This window comes from Tamandua tetradactyla, chromosome X (assembly GCF_023851605.1).
Source record: "Tamandua tetradactyla isolate mTamTet1 chromosome X, mTamTet1.pri, whole genome shotgun sequence".
Lineage (NCBI taxonomy): Eukaryota > Metazoa > Chordata > Mammalia > Pilosa > Myrmecophagidae > Tamandua > Tamandua tetradactyla.
Window position 1 is genome coordinate 1,590,765 of NC_135353.1, and position 17,740 is coordinate 1,608,504.

Genomic DNA, 17,740 nt, shown 5'->3' on the forward strand with positions numbered 1-17,740 from the left:
TTCAGAACAAGATTTAAGGTCAGAACTCCCAGAGGGCTTTGAGGAAATTCAGAATAAGATTACACATTGATGGACTACTTCTAATACTGTGAGGTTATCAGTGAGGGGGGGCAGGTTTTTGACCACTAAAGGTGTTTACAGATGGTGGACAGTCCTGAATCCAGAAAGCTCTGTAAATGTTTTTTTTCCGAAAGCCTTCCAACAGTGCCACTTCTGTTTCACACCTCCACGTGGAACTGCATTAGGATTCTAAAGGAGTGTCTGTTCCCTTTGCTTCAAGTGATCCCAAAAGATTTTGTGGCATTAACAGCAGATTTGGCCTAAGACAAGTAAAGCCAGTTTGTTCCTGCACGCAATCAAGAGTTTCATTATGGAGTCATTGGCAGGGTAACAGCGGCACAGCCGCCTTAGAGCTGTCTCCAGAATGTCCCAACCTCAAACCGTGCACTCGTCCCTTGCGCCCCGCGTTACTTTGTGGGGTGGAGCCTGCCGGCCGCCACCCTCCTCTGATGGCCCGGGTTTCCGCGGGTGCAGGAAGCGCCGCAGCGGGTTATGGCGGCTGGAGGCTCCGGGACTGCGGCCTCTGGGCCCCGGTGGGGGTGGAGGGGTGACTGAGGCCTCCGCCGCCCCCCCCCCGCCGCCAGCCCCGCCACTCTCACGTATTCGGCCGCGTCGACTCAGCGGCTCTGGGTCCCCCAAGGTGCAGGCGGCACATTGGGCCCGCACGGCCGGGGGCGTGGCTTCTTTATTCCCGCGACCCTCAGCACTCTGGCCTGCACAGTCCGCACGGCCCCTCCCTCCAGCAGGGGTCCCCTTCTCCCAGCGCTCCGCTCGGCAGGGGGCGGGGAGGGGGCGGGGCAAGGGTGGAGCTCCGCCCCCGGCCGCCCGGCGCACCTCCCGCGGGGTGGTGACCAGGCCGCCCGCGCCGTGTCCCTGCCATCTCCACCTCCTCTGCCGCCTCCGCCGCCCGCAGGCCCCGCGCTCCCGCGCTCCGGCGGCCCGGGTCCCGCGCGATGACGCTGAAGGCGAGCGAGGGCGCTAGCGGGGGCAGCCTGCGCACAGCGCTCTCCGACCTGTACCTGGAGCACTTGCTGCAGAAGCGCGGCCGGACCGAGGTGAGCGGGCGCCAGGGGCTCGGGGCGCCAGGCCTGCCGGGCGGCGGTGGGCGCGCCGGGTGCGGGGTCGGTTGGGGCTCGGCGCGTGGCCCTGGGCGCCCCTGGTGGCCGAGCCGCCCGCCGCGGGACTTCCCAGGCGCGGGCCCTGTCCTCGGGCGCCCCGTCCCCAGGGGCGGGGTCCACAGGGGGTGGGGGGCGGGCGCGCGCGGCTCCGCTCTTGCGGGCCTCCGGGACCGCGGGGTCGTTCTCCCGCGCGGCCGGCCCGAGACAGCCCGGGCGCGTGGGGCGCGGGGGAGGCCGCGGGGAGCCGAGCGGCGGGCTGCTAAGGTGAAGGAAAAGTTCGCGGGCGGAGGCCAGGTCAGCAGAAAGGCTCGAGGGAGGTCTAAGAGGAGGCTGCCCGCATGCCTGTGTTTGGGTCGGCAGAGGTGGTTGAAAGCCCTCCGGCGCCGGCGCTCGGCACCTGGGGAGGCGCCTGTGATTTACCTGGGGCGGCCGGTGGGTACCTGCGGGCTGCACAACGACCCCAGAGATCTCGGGGGCAGTCGGGCCTTCGGCACCGTCACGTGCATCGGGAAGGAGCTGTTATCCTCAGTCCTCAGAGATGTGCAGAGGGCGGCTGTCACACGCATCTAGTGGCCACAGCGAATCGGCCCCTAACTTAGTGGCTGCGCAGCACAACGGTCCTGTCCCTTACACTCTTCCCAAGGTCTGGGTGGGGATCGGAGCCGGCTGTCACTCGGGGCCTCCCGGGGCTGCGGCTGGGCATCCGCTGTCGGCGTCCTCCCGGGGTGGGGGCGGGTGAGCAAGCGTGCACGTTCACAGAGACAGACAGACGAGACACAGAGAGAGAGAAAGAGACAGAGAGAGGAGGGAGACAGAAAGAGAGAGCAGGCAGACTCGGTATTGCCTTTGATGACCCAGCTTCAGAAGCCTCACACCGTCATTTCCGGCCCTGGATCTGTCTCCTTGACTGCAAGGGCCTCCAGGGCAGGGGCTGTTTCACACTCAGCTCTTTACTTTCACAGCCTAGCAGAGTAGGTCCTCAGAAATGTGTATAACTTGCTGGTTGTTCAGGATAGGTGGAATGGGCCCAAAGAAACAAGTGATAAGCATTGGAACTGAGGTTAGTTTTTTTTTTTTTATCTGCATTCAGAGCTCAGTGTTCTTTCTTCTGCCCCAAGCGCCTCACCTATATATACTCACTAGAGTGCAATGTTCATACCTGTCGGTCATCTCAGTCTGGGCTCAGATGAATGACTAAGTGAGCAGGCAGGTCAGATGCTGTTTTCTCTGTTTTATCACACACAAGATATTGACAGTTGTGTGGTGGGGTGCACACAGGATGGGAAACAAGGTATAAAACAACCTGGTTCCACATAAGTCTGAACGTGGAATTTTCTTTTTCCTTCTCTGCAATCAGCTACTTTGGTTGAGCCTTAATTTTTAAAAAAACTTTGTGTGAATTGTTTTTGCTTGCTTTAGTGAGGTATAATTTACATACAGTAAAATTCACAACTTGAAACTGTACACTTCAGTGAGATTTGATAAATCAATACTCATGGAACCACCACGACAGTCATGATATCAAATATTTTCATCAGCCCAGAAAGTTCCCTCATGAACCTTTACACTCAGTCCTCCTAGCCCTGAAAACACGGGCCTGTTTTCTGTCACTATAGTTTTGCCTTTTAGAGACTGTCTTATAAATGGAATCCTCCCAAGGGTGTGTGGGTGGCTCAGTGGTAGGATGCTCCTCTTCCATGCAGAAGACCCTGGTCCCATTCCCAGCCCATGCACCCCCCCACACACACACAAAAAAATTAACATAGTAAATGGAATCTGTCTGTATGTAGTCTTTTCTGTCTGGCTCCTTGCACTCAGCACAGCCTCAGCCCATTTGTAACTCAATGGCTAGATTTTGTGTAAACCTGTCTGCTCTGTTATGGGCATGCTTGAGAAATTTTGTGCTCCTTGAAAAGAGGCCCCATAACCACCAGAATTATGTAGTTGGCACACTCCCCAATAAACAGCAGTTTTTCATCAGGCTGTGATCTATGAGGTTGGATACAACCTACCAGTTACCTAATTTGTTTTTGGGTTATCAAAGGATTTGAATAACATGGAATAAGAAACCTTATTAAATCCCTGAATGAAAATAGCATCTGCATCTTACAGGGTGGCCATCAGGGGGAGAATCTCCACATGTTGACGGGTGACTTGATGCCACGAATGCACCAATTCTTATTTCTTAAGGTTCACCTTCCCTTTGGGGCTCTTACCAGTCTTTGCTCCAACACCAGACCCTGCCCCTCACTTGCTGTGTGGCCTTAGGCAAGCTGCTGAACCTCTGTGTTGACTTGGGTTTCTCTCCCCCATAAAATGAGCACACTCACAGAATCACTTTTCTCCTCAGTCCTATTTGAAGCAGCACTTTTCACATGGCCTGAAGCAATAGATTCAGAATCCCTGAAGTTTAACTTAAGCCTATCCCACATCAAAAAAATGATCTAAGAAATAAGTCAGGCTCTGGGTAAGTTTCTGCTAAGAAAACCTGGCTCACTTATTCCACCTTGGTGGCCATTCATTCTGATGAGGTTTTGTTGATTGCTTGCTATGGACAGGCTCAGTGCCTGGTGCTGGGGCTAAGAAGTAAATAAGGGAGGAAACAGATACGTAAACAAATGCTGTGCGGTGTTGTGATATGCTAGAGGCGGGTGCTGTGAAGCAGTGAGGAGAGGCACACAGTTCTGCCTAGAGCTGAATTTGGCAGCATCTAGAATGTAATTGGCAGACCAGGCCAAAGGGGCCTCCAGGCAGAGGGAACAGCCTCTGCAAAGTCAGTGAGGTTCTTAAGAAATGGGGCACATTCTGGGGTAGCAAGAGGCCAAGTCTCACCCAAGTATGTAGTGTGCTTTCTCAGTGAGTCTGGTCCTGATTATTTATTATTTTGTCTAAGGAAGAACTTTTGCTTCAGACTTGTATCTGATTGCATCATCGAAGGATGGAATTTTTCGGTTCAAGCCTTTTCTTCTCACAGAAATGAGGAAAACCTAGTGTAATTTTCAAATAACTTAATCCCTTACCCACTTTTTTCCTTGTACATGTTGTGATCTCAGCTAGTTTGGTTCCTTCCTTGACCTTCACTTCCAGGAACCTTATGACTTTCTTTCGAAACTAGAAGGGTTTAGTGTAGCTTGCAGATAAGAATCAGGCTTATTGTGGCCATATGGGGATAAGTTGATTCGTTTTATCATGTATTTTCTATTAAATATCATAAGTTAGAGATTAGTTAACCTTTTCTAACTCATTTTTTATTCCTATACAAGAGGCTGAACTAGAATATCAGGAACAGATATTTCAGATCAAGATCAATCCCCTTAAATCAGGGTTTCTCAACCTCAACACTCTGGATATTTGGGTCAGATCATTTTTTGTTGTAAAATGTACTATAACCCTTCCCCACTGTGATAATCAGAAACGTCTGAGACATTGCCAAGTAGAAGATGAGAACTACTGCCTTAAATCTAAGGCCCGATAACAGTGGACTTGTCATCCATGCAGAGGTTTTTTCCTAAGCCATGAATTGCTCTACGCTTTTGGTGTTGCTCAACCTGAGGTCTGGGTAAGTGGGTGTGGAATGTAAATTGGCTAGGGGGAGGGGAAGTGGCAACTGGGGTGGAGGAGAGGAAGAAAAGCCCCAGAGTTTGGGATCCAGAATACAACTTTCTTAACACGGAGTTTTCTTTTCTGTTTGCTTCTTTTTTCTTTTTTTTGTTCATGTACAGAAATATACATGAGCAAAACACATGTACAGGTTTTTGCTCAAAAGTCACCTTCTCTGTGTGACATTTTCTGGACACCCTATTTAAAATGGCAAACCACCTTGCCCATTTCTGCTTTATTTTTCTCTGCAGCATTTCTCATCATCTTTGAATCTTCTGTATAACCAGTGGATATCACTCATTGTCTCTTTCAGTGTGCTAGAATAGCAGCTTTGCTAGCACAGCGATCTTTTCTCGGCTTCACTGCTGAATCCTAAGCACCTCCTAAAACCTGTGTTAAATGAATCCTAGCCTTCCCAGCAACCGCAGAATCCATCAGCTCTCATCCTTCTGAGCAGGAAGGAGAAACCCTCATGATGCTTACGCTCCAGTTGGGAAGACAGAATAATTTAATGTAATGTTGGGGAGATTCGTGCCTGAGATGAGATCAAGCCAGGGAAGTGGGCAGAGAGTAAGGAGAGGGCAGGGGTTGGGTCCTGGTCAGGGTGAGCAGGAGAATTGGGAGGAAAGAGCTGCCCTGTAGCCAGAGAGTGCCCCCACTTCCTGCCTGCCCTGAACAGGCATCACCCCTGAATTCTTCTATGGGATACACGTGGATGAATGTCTCTGTGTTCCTAGATGCTCATTTGTTGCCCCCTGACACACAAGTGCACTCTGCGTTCAAGGCGGTGCTGGGTCTGCATCCTCTCTGGAGCCCCCACAAACTCTGAAGTTAATACTCTTAATTTAGCTCATGGAATTGGAGACTTACCTGTCCTTGAGTCATGGACAAGTTTCTAAACCTTTTTGAATCTCTGAATATTTATCACAAAATGGGGATGAGGATTTAATGAATGAAAGTTAACACCCCAAAGTCCAGAAGCTTGCATATTGGCAGTGTGGAGATTTGGTGCAGTTACTTCCATGTGTGGTCCTGGTTCTCTGTGTGCAGTAGCGCTACTTGGGTTTCCTGTTTTGCTTCGGTGGAGGTAGAAGCCTTTGGGTGTGTGCATAGTGCATCGGGTAAATCAGTGCATTGGAGAAGGATCTTTAGGGACTTGGCCTTTGGATTGATGAGTGTTTTCTTGAACAGATATAGTGCCTTAGAATGAAGTGCCTAGTTAATGCATGATTTTAAGACCATACTGGCCAGAAAATCCTGGCTGTTAGGTCTCCCCCCCCCCCAACTTATTTTTGTTTGTGGTTAAACAGTGTTGACTAGCTAGTGCTAATCTCTTTCTGCTACCTTGAGGTGTTCTTGCTTTTCTCAGTTTCTCTTCTCTTTTTTCCCCAAAGTGAAATATTATATTGCACATGGAAGAGTGGGTGTTGCATGTAACGCCCATGGGAGCTGGGGGAGGCTGGCAGGTGGTGTTGTTTGGCAACTCCCAGAGTGTGTTCTCTTTGGTGTTTGCTAGCCTTCTTGGACTGGACCTTCTCATAAGTCTCCATGTGGAAGCAATTGGCAAAGAGCCTAACAGTAGGCTGAACAAATGTTTGTTCTTTCCTTTATTCACTGGCACTAGCTGGTAATCCAGTTGTTTGGATGAGAAGGCCAGTTTTAGTTGCCACTGCTCTATTCATCCCCGCAGCCGCCCACCCCCTGCCAAGTTTGTTTTTCATCTTTCTTTGAATTCCAACTTCCCTTGAGCAACTGTGTCTGCCCTTTGAACCCCACTGCAGATGTTTCCTCCGAAGAGGTTTTCAGAGCAGTCCGGGCGGGAGGGCGTTGGCGCTCCTGCAGTTTGTACACTTAAAGGCCAAGAGGCTGCAGAGCAAAGGGCAGACCCAAGTCGTGGTTGGGTGTTTACTGTTTGATTTCTCTCGTGTCTGAGCAGAGTTGCTTCCACTGGGCCTTTACCACTGGTGGGGGGCAGGCCTCCCATAGCCTTGGGGCTCCCCGTGTCTTGGAGATGAGGGTGGTAGGTTTGAGGGGTTGGTGTGGAGGTTGTAAAGTGAACTCTGGGAAATGGGATCTAGTACTTTTTTCTTTTATTTTTTGTTAAACTTTGCTTATGTCACTAACTGTAATTCACATATATTGGTGGTGGCCATGGTAGTGGTGGGAATGAATCAAAAGATAGAGAAGCATGCCATAATATTCATTCATGTAGTCTATAAATATTGATCAAGCTCCTGTTATAGCCAGGCACTGCTCTATGAGTGATTAAAACAAATATCTCTGCCCACATGGAACCTGCATTCCAGCGTGGAGAGATAGGTGGTAAACAAAATAAACAAATCAGATATATAGTGTGTTTGAATGTAGTAAGGGCTGTGGGAAAAAAAAGAAAAGTTGGAGTATGTTAAGAGGGGCTCAGGCCCATGGCCGTGAATGGATGAACAGAAGGGACAGATCTCAATTTGTCAACCTAGACAAGTCAGTTATCCTATTTGGGTGGAAGGAAAATACCTTCCCTTTTCTCCTATGCTCAGTCTGGGCTGGTTAGGGAGCAGGAAGACTGTGGTGGAACTTCATCAGGCTAAACTTGTGTGTGAATCACCACTCTTCCATCTCCAGCCCTCCACTTGCCATTAGCAAGCCTTCTGTAGAGAACTTTGGAAACGGTACTTTGCAGGTTTATAGAGAAAGCTGACAACCCTGCTCTGTGTCCTCTGAGCGCTTATGATCTAATACAGTCTTAAAGTTGAAGAGAGATAGAGATCTTTTAGACTAGTTCTTTCCCATTTACGCTGAATAAATGAGTGGAGGAATAAATGGCTTTCTTCTCATAGTAATGAGCTGCCAAAGGGAGACCACGACTTGACTGTCTCAGGAGCCCCTGCACTTAATGCACCCTCTGACACACAGCCAGGGCTCTGTCGATGCAGATTGAATCAATGAATGACCTTCACTCTGTGTTGTGTTAACCTGCACACTCTGTGATAAGTTTGCAGTGAGGAGCTAGAGGGGGCTGGTAGAGTACTTGAAGGAGTTTGCTGTAAGGCAAGATCAAGGAGAAGCTTTCTCAGTAGTCCAGGCGTGTTTCACTGAACAGAGGCCCCCGGGAGGGCTGGGTAGGTGGGCTGGGTAGAAGGGTCTCAGGAAGACTGGGTGCCTTGGGGGAAGCTTCCCGGTAGAAGAAAATTGTGCTTTGCATTTTGAAATCGTAACTCCTGCGCGTTGGTTTTGTGGTTACCACGTTGAAAGTTTCAGTTTGTCATAGTCATCAGCTGCAGCTTCTGGGTGACGGAGATACTGACTGAGTCATCGGGAAGGGGAATGTCTTGATGGATAAGCACATTTGATAAACCAACCTATGAACTTTTCTGACTGGAATTTGTTATGCCTCTGGTAAGCTTTGCTGAGTCCTTAATTTAAAGGCTGACATGTTAAAAGCAAACTTTGTTATTACTTTGTTATTCAGTGTTATTAAGCTGAATAAGAAGAACATGAGGCAAGAGTATCAGTTTATCTTCCTGTTCTGTACACTGTGAATCCATGATGATATTGCAGGTAGATTTCTATTCTTTTTCAAAGGTCGTTTTGCATTCAGTGGACTATGGCTTTTTAATCTTTTGTTCCTTAGAGCATTAGACAAATGGCCACCAAATCTGGAAATATAAGTGAATCATAATGCATGGTTTACTGATGGCAAATTGCAACACGATAAAATAATGAGATCTATGTTTGCAGACTTTATATATTTACCATGACACATAAATGTAGTTGCTAATACACCCATAGAATTGATTTCTGAGTTTGATTTACAGCTTTTTCAGCTCTGCAATTAAGGCAGGATCAAGGAAAGTCCTGTTTTATTTCGTGCTTTTAATCTAGAAATTTAGGATTTGAGCCCTTAAATATTTTGCAGCAGTCATCCAATCAATGGTCCTCAAATTCCTCCTTCTATAAATTCAGTCAATAATACATGTATATGGTAAAAATACACAAAGAGAACAGATTGTTAATTTGAGAGAAAAAAATTCTTCCTACCAACTCTATGCTGGTTTTCCTGCTGTTTTCTCAGATCTACTTCAAGATATACTTGATCTCATCTTCTTTAAATAAATCCGTGGCAGCAGCTACCTAGTTTTGTTGAAGTTCAACCACATGGTCTCAGCCCACCAAGACTGATACTTTGAAGAACTGACTGATCACTGTGTACCCCAAAATGAAAATGGGAATCTCACTGCCCAAACAGCAATCCCGTGTACTGCGTATTTCTCAAGGGTCTGTTGTCTGGTACCAAGGTCTCTTTTAGTTATAGTTCTTTGGTTGCAAGCAGGTGCTACTTGCCAGGCATTTTGCTCAATAATAGTAAAACAGCAAAATAGAAAAATGTCAAAACTAGGAGATTGACATCGGTACAATTTGTGTGTATAGTTCTACTTTATCACGTGTATATTTGTGCAACCACCAGCGAAATCAAGATAAGAATCTATTGCATCACCACGAAGACCTTCCTGGTGCTTCCCCTTCATAGCCACACCCACCTCCCCCCTCCCCATTCCTGGTCCCTGGCAACCACTAATATCTTCCCCACCTCTAATTTTTTCATTTCAAGAATGTTCTGTAAGTGAAATCCCAGAGTTTGTCATGGGCTACCATTCCATCATCTCAGATTTTTCCTTCTAGCTGCTTCAAAATATAGGAGGCTAGAAGGGATAAATATTTTTTTTATCATCATAATCGACTTTTTTTCTTTCTTTTTTGTGAAAAATAAGATATATACAAAAAAAGCAATAAATTTCAAAGCAAGCCACCACAATTAGTTGTAGAACATATTTCAGAGTTTGACATGGGTTACATTTCCACAATTTTAGGTTTTTACTTCTAGCTGCTCTGAGATACTGGAGACTAAAAGAAACATCAATTTAAAGATTTAGCAATCATACTCATTTGTTAAATCCAACCTTCTCTGTATAACTGCACCACACCTTTGATCTTTCTGTCCCTCTCTTGAGGGGTGTTTGGGCTATGGCCATTCTAACTTTTTCAAGTTCGAAGGGGCTATCACTAATATGGGGTAGGGAGATGGAATTATCTGATGTTCTGAAGAGGCTGGACTAGGTTTCAGGACTTATCTGGACCAGGGACCCATCTGGAGGTTGTAGGTTTCTGCTGCTCTGGTGCCTGGAACCCTTGTGGAATCGTATAAATTGCCCTAGGTGTTCTTTAGGAGTGGCTGGAATGGTCCGGGTTGGGGATTGGCAGATTACAATAGGTAGCAAGGTCTACCTGAAGCTTCCATAAGAGCAACCTCCAGAGTAGCCTCTCGGCTCTATTTGCACTCTCTCTGCCGCTGATACTTTATTAGTTATACTTCATTTCCCCCTTTTGGTCAGGGTGGAATTGTTGATCCCACAGTGCCAAGTCTGGATTCATCCCTGGGAGTCCTCTCCCATGTTGCCAGGGAGACATTCATGCCTGGATGTCATGTCCCATGTAGAGGGGAGGGCAATGATTTCACTTGCAGAATTGGGCTTAGAGAGAATGAGGCCATATCTAAGCAACAAAGGAGGTCCTCCAGAACTAACTCTTAGGCATACATGTATAGATTTTTTTAATTTATTTTATTTCTTTATTTTTATTTCATTTCTTTAATTAGAGAAGTTGTGGGTTTACAGAAAAATCATGTAAAAAAGATTGCATTGCCATAAACCCAACCCTCCCACCCTCATTATTAGCACTTTGCATTAGTGTGGTACCTTTCTTACAGTTGAGGAAAGCCAATAATAATTGTGCTATTAACTATAGTCCATAGTTTACCTTAGGGTGTATTTTTTCACATGTAACACCATTTTATTAAAACCTTGCATTGGTGTGGTACACTTGTCATAATTCATGAAACAACATTTATTTATTTATTTTGAATATGCAGATTTTTTTGAGATATATTCACATAGCATATTTTCTACCCAAAATAAACAGTGTCTCACAGCAGCCTCACTTAGTTGTACAATCATCATCACTCTCAATTTTAGACAATTTTCACTGCTCCACAGAGAAAAGTAACAGACATACCCATGCCAAGAGAAAACCCAAAACACCTGATAACTCTTTTTCCCCTCCCCCAATTATTTTCCTATAGTATTATTGTGGTACTAGTGATGTACTCCTGTTAAATATTGTCCATAGCATGCAATAGTAGGTTTTCCCATATACCACTTGTTTGGGTTTGCTAAAGCAGTCAGAATGCAGTCTACCAGGAATGGATTGACTTTTAGAAAGAAGATTTATTAAGTTACAAGTTCCAATTCTAAGGCTGTGAAAATGTCCAAATTAAGGCATCAACAAAAAGATACCGTCACTCAAGAATGGCCAGTGGCCCCCAGGTTCCTCTGTCACATGAAAAGGCACCTGGTGACGCCTGCTGGCCCTTCTCTCCTCATGTGGTTTCAAAATGGCTCTCTCAGCTCCTGTGGGTCCTACTGGCTTCAGCTGGGGATTTTCCTTCTTTAAGTGTCCTTCACTTGCTTTCATCTCTCTGTTCTCTTGTCGGCTCTGAGCTCTCTCTATGTTTTCTGCCTTTTATTCTCTTCATAGGGGACTCCAGTAAAAGGATTAAGACCCACCTTGAATGGGCAGTGTCACACCTCCATCTATTCAAAAGGTCCCACCCGCAATTGGGCAGGTCACATCTGCATGGGAACAGCCTAATCAAAAGGTCTCACCCACAATGAGTCTGCCCCCACAAGACTACATTAGAAGAGCATGGCTTTTCTGGGGTACATAACAGTTTCAAACCAGCATGCCACTCTATTATTAACTCTTTGTACAAGTGTCATACCTATGAAGTAGTTCATGCAAGAACTTATTCATATTTGTAGTGCTAATCAGTGAGATACATGGCTCTAAACAACCTCTTTCAATTTTATTCACCTTCAATATGTCACTATTACTTGTAATCTCACAAATGTACTATCAACACCTGTATCCATTCCCGTACATTTCAGATCATACTCATTAAAAAGTCTATACATATTAGGTAACTGCTAGCTTCTGTCTATCTCTTAGTCTCCTATATTCTACCTTTTAAGAGTTTGAGTTAACATTTTCTGGGGGGTTCATATTAGTGAACTCATATGGCATCTATCCTTTTGTATCTGGCTTATTTCACTCGAGATTATGTCCTCCTTACGGTTCATCCATGTTGTCATATGCTTCAGGACTTCATTTCTTCTTTCTACTGAATATTATTCCATCAACTGTATATACCACATTTTGTTTATCCATTCACCTGTTGATGGACACTTGAGTTGTTTCCATCTTTTGGTGATTGCGAATAACACCTCTATGAATATTGGTGTGCAGATGTCTGTTTGTGACATTGCTTTCAGTTCTTCTGGGTATATAGTGAGTAGTACAAGTTCAGCGACCAAGCTGCCTTCCACAGTGGCTCTATCGTTATACATTCCCACCAGCAGTGAATAAATATTAGTTTCTCTACATCCTCTCTAACATTTGTAGTTTCCTATTTCTTTGATAGCAGCCATTCCTATAGCTGTGATTTTGGTATTGTGGTTTTGATTTGCATTTCCTAATAGCTAATGAAGATGAACATTTTTTGTCTGATTTTAGCCATTTGTATTTTCTCTTTGGAAAAATGTCTGTTCATATCTTTTGCCCATTTTGTAATTGGGTTGTTTGTACTTTCATTGTTGAGTTGTAGGATTACTGTATATTTACTGGATATCAAACCCTTATCAGAAAGATGGTTTCCAAATATTTTCTCCCATTGAGTTGGCTGCCTCTTCATCTTTTTGACAAGTCCTTTGAAGCGCTGAGGTGTTCAGTCTTAAAGAGTTCCCATTTATCTGTTTTTTCTTTTGTTATTTGTGCTTTGGATGTAAGGTCTAAGAAGCTACTTCCCATTACTAGGTCTTGAAGATGTTCTTGTATGTTTTCTTCTAGGAGTTTTATGGTACTGGCTCTTAAATTTAGGTCTTGGATCCACTGTGAGTTAATTTTTGTGTATGGTGTGAGGTAGGCATTATCTTTCATTCCTTTGAATATGAATATCCAGTCCTCCCAGCCACATTTATTGAAGAGACTATTCAGTCCAACTTCAGTGGATTTGGGGGACTGGGCAGCAATCAATTGACCATAGATCAGAGGGCCTATTTCTGAGTTCAATTCAGTTCCATTGGTCAATATGTCTATTGTGCCAGTACCATGCTGTTTTGACCACTATGGCTTTATAATAAGCTTTAAAGTCAGAAAGCGTAAGACCTCCCACTTTGTTCTACTTTTCAAGGAAGTTTTTGGCTATTCAGGGCCCCTTTGTCTTCTAAATAAATGTGAAAACTAGCTTTTCCAAGTTTCCAAAGTAGGTTGTTGGAATTTTGATTGGCATTGCATTGAATCCATATTCAATTGAATCCATGTCAATTTGGGTAGAATTGACATCTTAACATTTAGCCTTCCTTTCCATGAATATAGAATGGCTTTCCAACTATTTAGGTCTTCTTTGATTTCTTTTATCAAGGTTTTGTAGTTTTCAGTGTACAGATCTTTTACATCCTTGGTTGAGTTTATTCCTAGATAGATCATTCTATTAGTTACTATTGTGAATGGAATTTTTTTTTCTTAATTGCCTCCTCAGTTAGGTAATTACTGGTGTATAGAAACAGCACTGAATTTGGTGCATTAATCTTGTATCCCACCACTTTGCTGAATTTATTTTTTAGCTCAAGTAGCTTTGTTGTGGATTTCTCAGGATTTTCCAAATACCAGATCATGTTATCTGCAAATAATGAAAGTTTTACTTCTTCTATTCCAGTTTAGATGCCTTTTATTTCTTTGTCTTGACTAATTACGCTAGTTAAAAATTCTAGCATAATGTTGAATAACAGTCGTGACTGAGGGCATCCTTGTCTCTTTCTGGATCTTAAGGGGAAGGATTTCAGTCTCTCATCATAGAGTTTGATGGCAGCTGTGAGTTTTTCATACATGCCCTTTAACATATTAGGGAAGTTTATCAGAAAAGAATGCTGTATTTTGTCAAGTGCCTTTTCAGCATCAATCAAGATGATCAGGTGATTCTTCCTTTTTGATTTGTTAATGTGTTGTGTTGATTGATTTTCTTGTGTTGAACCACCTTTGCATGCCTGGAATGGACCCCAGTTGGTCATGATGTATAATTCTTTTAATGTGCCTTTGGATTTGATTTGCAAGTACTTTGTTGAGGATTTTTGCATCTATATTCATTAGAGAGATTGGTCTGTAATTTTCTTTTCTTAAGTACAAAGAAAATTTTTGTAGAATCATTATCTGGCTTTGGTATTAAGGTGATGTTGGCTTCACAGAATGAGTTAGGTAGCTTTCCCCCCTCTTCAATTTTTTTAAGAGTTTGAGCAGGATTGGCACTAATTCTTTCTTAAATACTTGGTAGAATTCCCATGTGAAGCCATGTGTTCCTGAACTTTTCTTTTTTGGAGCTTCTTGATGACTAATTCAACCTCATTACTTGTGATTGGTTTGTTGAGGCTGACTATTTGTACTTGAGTTAATGTTGGTTTTTCAAGCCTTTCTAGGAAGTTGTCCATTTCATCTAAGTTTTCTACCTTATTAGCATATAGTTGCTCGTAGTACCCTCTTATTACCTCCTTTATTTCTGCCAGGTCAGTGGTTACATCGCCTCTTCCATTTCTCATGTGATTTATTTACATTCTCTCTATCTCTCTCTTTTTGTCAGCCTAGTTACTGGGCCATCAATCTTACTGATTTTCTCAAAGAACTAACTTCTGGTTTTGTTGATTTTCTCTATTGTTTTCATATTCTCAATTTCATATATTTCTGCTCTAATCTTTGTTACTCTTTCCTTTTGTTTACTTTGGGGTTAGTTTGCTGTTCTTTCTCTTGTTCTTCCAGGTGAACAATTAATTCCTTGATTTTTACTCTTTCTTCTTTTTTAATATAGGCATTTAAGGCAATAAATTTCCCTCTCAGCACTGCCTTTGCTGCTTCCCGTAAATTTTGATATGTTGTGTTTTCATTTTCATAAGCCTCAAGATACAGATTTCTCTTCTAATTTCTTCCTTGACTCAGTGGTTGTTTAAGAATGTGTTGTTTAGCCCCTATATGTGTGTGAATTTTTCTGGCCCTCTGCCTATTATTGATTTCCAACTTCATTACATTATGATCCGAGAAAGTGTTTTTGTATGATTTCAGTCTTTTTAAATTTGCTGAGACTTGTTTTGTGACCCAGCATATGGTCTGTCCTTGAGAATGATGCATGAGCATTTGAAAAACAGGTGTATCCTGCAGTTGTGGGGTGTAATGTTTTGTAAATGTCTAGTTCATTTATTGTAAAAGTCTAGTTCATTCATTGTATTGTTCAAATTCTCTGTTTCTTTATTGATCCTCTGTCAAGATGTTCTATCCATTAATGAGAGCAGAGAATTGAAGTCTCCAACCATTATGGAGAGGTGTCTATTTCTCCCTTCAGTGTTGTCAGTGTTTGCCTCGTGTATTTGGAGTACTCAGATGTGGTGCATAAATATTTATGATTGTTATGTCTTCTTATTGAATTGTTCATTTTATCAATACATAGTGTCCTTCTTTGTCTCTTTTAATTGGTTTACATTTGAAGTCTAATTTGTCAGATGTTAGTATAGCTACCCCTGCTGTTTTCTGGTTGTTGTTTGCCTGAAATATCTTTTTCCAACCTTTCACTTTCAATCTGTTTTTGTCCTTAGGTGTAAAAGGAGTCTCCTGAGGACAGCGTATAGATGGATTCTATTTTTAAAATTCATTCTGCCAGCTTGTATCTTTTGATTGGGGAGTTTAATCCATTAATATTTCATGTTATTACTGTAAAGGCAGTACATTCTTTTGCCATTTTGTCTTTTGGATTTTATATGTCATATCTATTTTTTTTTCTCTTTTTACCTTTACTGACAGTTTTCTTTTCTACACTCTTATCCAGACTTCTCTCTTCTGCATTTTCCTATCTGTCTGTAGTTGTCCCTTCAGTATTTCTTGTAGGGCCAGTCTCTTAGTCACAAATTCTCTCAGTGATTGTCTGAAAATGTTTTAATCTCCCCTTCAATTTTGAAGGACAATTTTGCTGGGTGTAGAATTCTTGTTTGTCAGTTTTTCTCTTTGAGAGTCTTAAATATATCATATCACTGCCTTCTCACTTCCATAGTTCCTGCTGAAAAATCCACACAGTCATATTGAGCTTCCCTTGCATGTGATGTTGCTTTTCTCTTGCTGCTTCCAAAATACTCTTTGTCTTTGACATTTGACATTCTGATTAGCAAGTGTCTTGGAGTGGGTCTAGTCAGATCTATTCTCTTTGGGGTGTGCTGTACTTTTTGGATCAGTAATTTTATGTCTTTCGTGAGAGATGGGAAATTTTCAGTGATTATTTCCTCCATTAGTCTTTCTGTTCCTTTTCCCTTCTCTTCTTCTTCTGGGACATCTATAAGCCATATATTTGTACACTTCATGTTGTCATTCCATTCCCTGAGACCCTGCTCATATTTTCCATTCTTTTCCCTATCTGTTTTTTGTGTGTGTGTGTGTGTGTCTTGGATTTAAGACTCCTGTCCTCTAATTGACTGATCCTTTGGTCTGCATCTTCAGATCTATTGTTGTAGATCTCCATTTTTTTTTAATCTCTTATCTTGGGGCTTTCATGCTGATAGTTCTGCAATTTGTTTTTTCAAAGTTTCAAGTTCTTCTTTATGTTTTCCCAATGTCTTCTTTATACCCTTCATCTCTTTTGCCATATCTCCCTTCAACTCTTTTATTTGATTTTTGATGAGATTTTGCATGTCCATTCAAACATCCTGAATTAGTTGTTTCACCTCCTGTATCTCATTTGAATTGTTGGTTGGTTCCTTTGACTGGGCCATATCTTTGATTTTCCTAGTATGACTATTTTTTTGCTGGTGTGTAGGCATTTGATTTCATTAATTGGTTTATTCTGGAGGTCGTTTTCACTCTTTTACCTAGGATTTTCTTGCTGGAAGGCTTTGTTCTCTATCTGTTCTTAGACATTTTGTTCAACTTATTCTAGACAGCTAGCACAGGTTCTGTTTAAGTGATCAGAATTTTTCAGTTGTTGTTTTTCTGTTCTTGTCCTGCCTATATGACGCCATTCTTTTTTAGGAGGGTCTCCTCAGATATTATAGACCCCAGTCAGAATTTCCCAGATTGGACAGGCCCACATCTAAGGAGAAAGAGTTGCCAGTATCAGTTTTCCCTGAGGGTGAGACCCAGCAGGTTGACAGACTTTCCTAAGAAGACTCTAGACTTTCTGTGTTTTTCGTATTCTGCCCAGCATGTGGAAGTTGTCTGACCGTGGCTCCCCACCAGCATAAAGTGATGTGGTGCCTTTAATTCTTAGCAGCTTCACCTTGTCAGGTGTGTTGTTGAGACAGAGGCTGTAGTAGTAGGTGGGCTTTGATTGTTTCTGTTTTCCAGCCCTTGGGGCCTGAATTTCTTGAAGGAGGGCCTCCACTGGAGCGGCCGGAACCCCCTTTTCTTGGGGAAGATAAGCCCTTTAGGGAATTAACCCTTTTCACCTGACTAGTTACTTTGTTTCTCAGATGAGCTTAATTCTGCCCTTGCCTGGGGCAACCACTGCTGGAACCTGAGAGAGCTTTCAAGTCTATCTAGTGAGCTGTTTAAGAAGTAAAAAAAAAAAAAAGCCTTTTCAAAGCCAAACCACCACCCACCCACCCCCACCCCCTGCTGCATTTGCTAATCAAGAGCTGCTTAAGTTGGAACATGGCTCTATGTATCTCCAGGCTCTATGTGCCCCCTTTTCTTGGGATCCAGCCAGTATTTTGTGCTGACTCAAAAAGCCTCTGGTTTTTGTTTTTGTTTGGGCAGCCCCATCCCCTCTCTGCTGGGACAAAAACTCCTGGTCCCTTTATTGCTTATTCCAGGTTTAGATGAGCTGGGGG

General features: G+C 43.4%; 1 protein-coding gene across 2 annotated transcripts in view; it reads left to right on the forward strand.

Annotated features, from left to right (window-relative positions):
* The first annotated feature begins 950 nt into the window (after window positions 1-950).
* MPP1 (MAGUK p55 scaffold protein 1) overlaps window positions 951-17,740 on the forward strand; it is a 59,579-nt gene continuing 42,789 nt past the window's right edge. The window contains exon 1 of one of the 2 annotated variants that reach the window (XM_077145582.1): window positions 951-1,115. In XM_077145582.1, the coding sequence (XP_077001697.1) occupies window positions 1,014-1,115 (102 nt within the window). In that variant the 5' untranslated portion in view covers window positions 951-1,013. Of the gene's footprint in view, window positions 1,116-4,083; window positions 4,738-17,740 lie in introns of those variants that run through there. The other variant, XM_077145583.1, reaches the window with a different exon arrangement.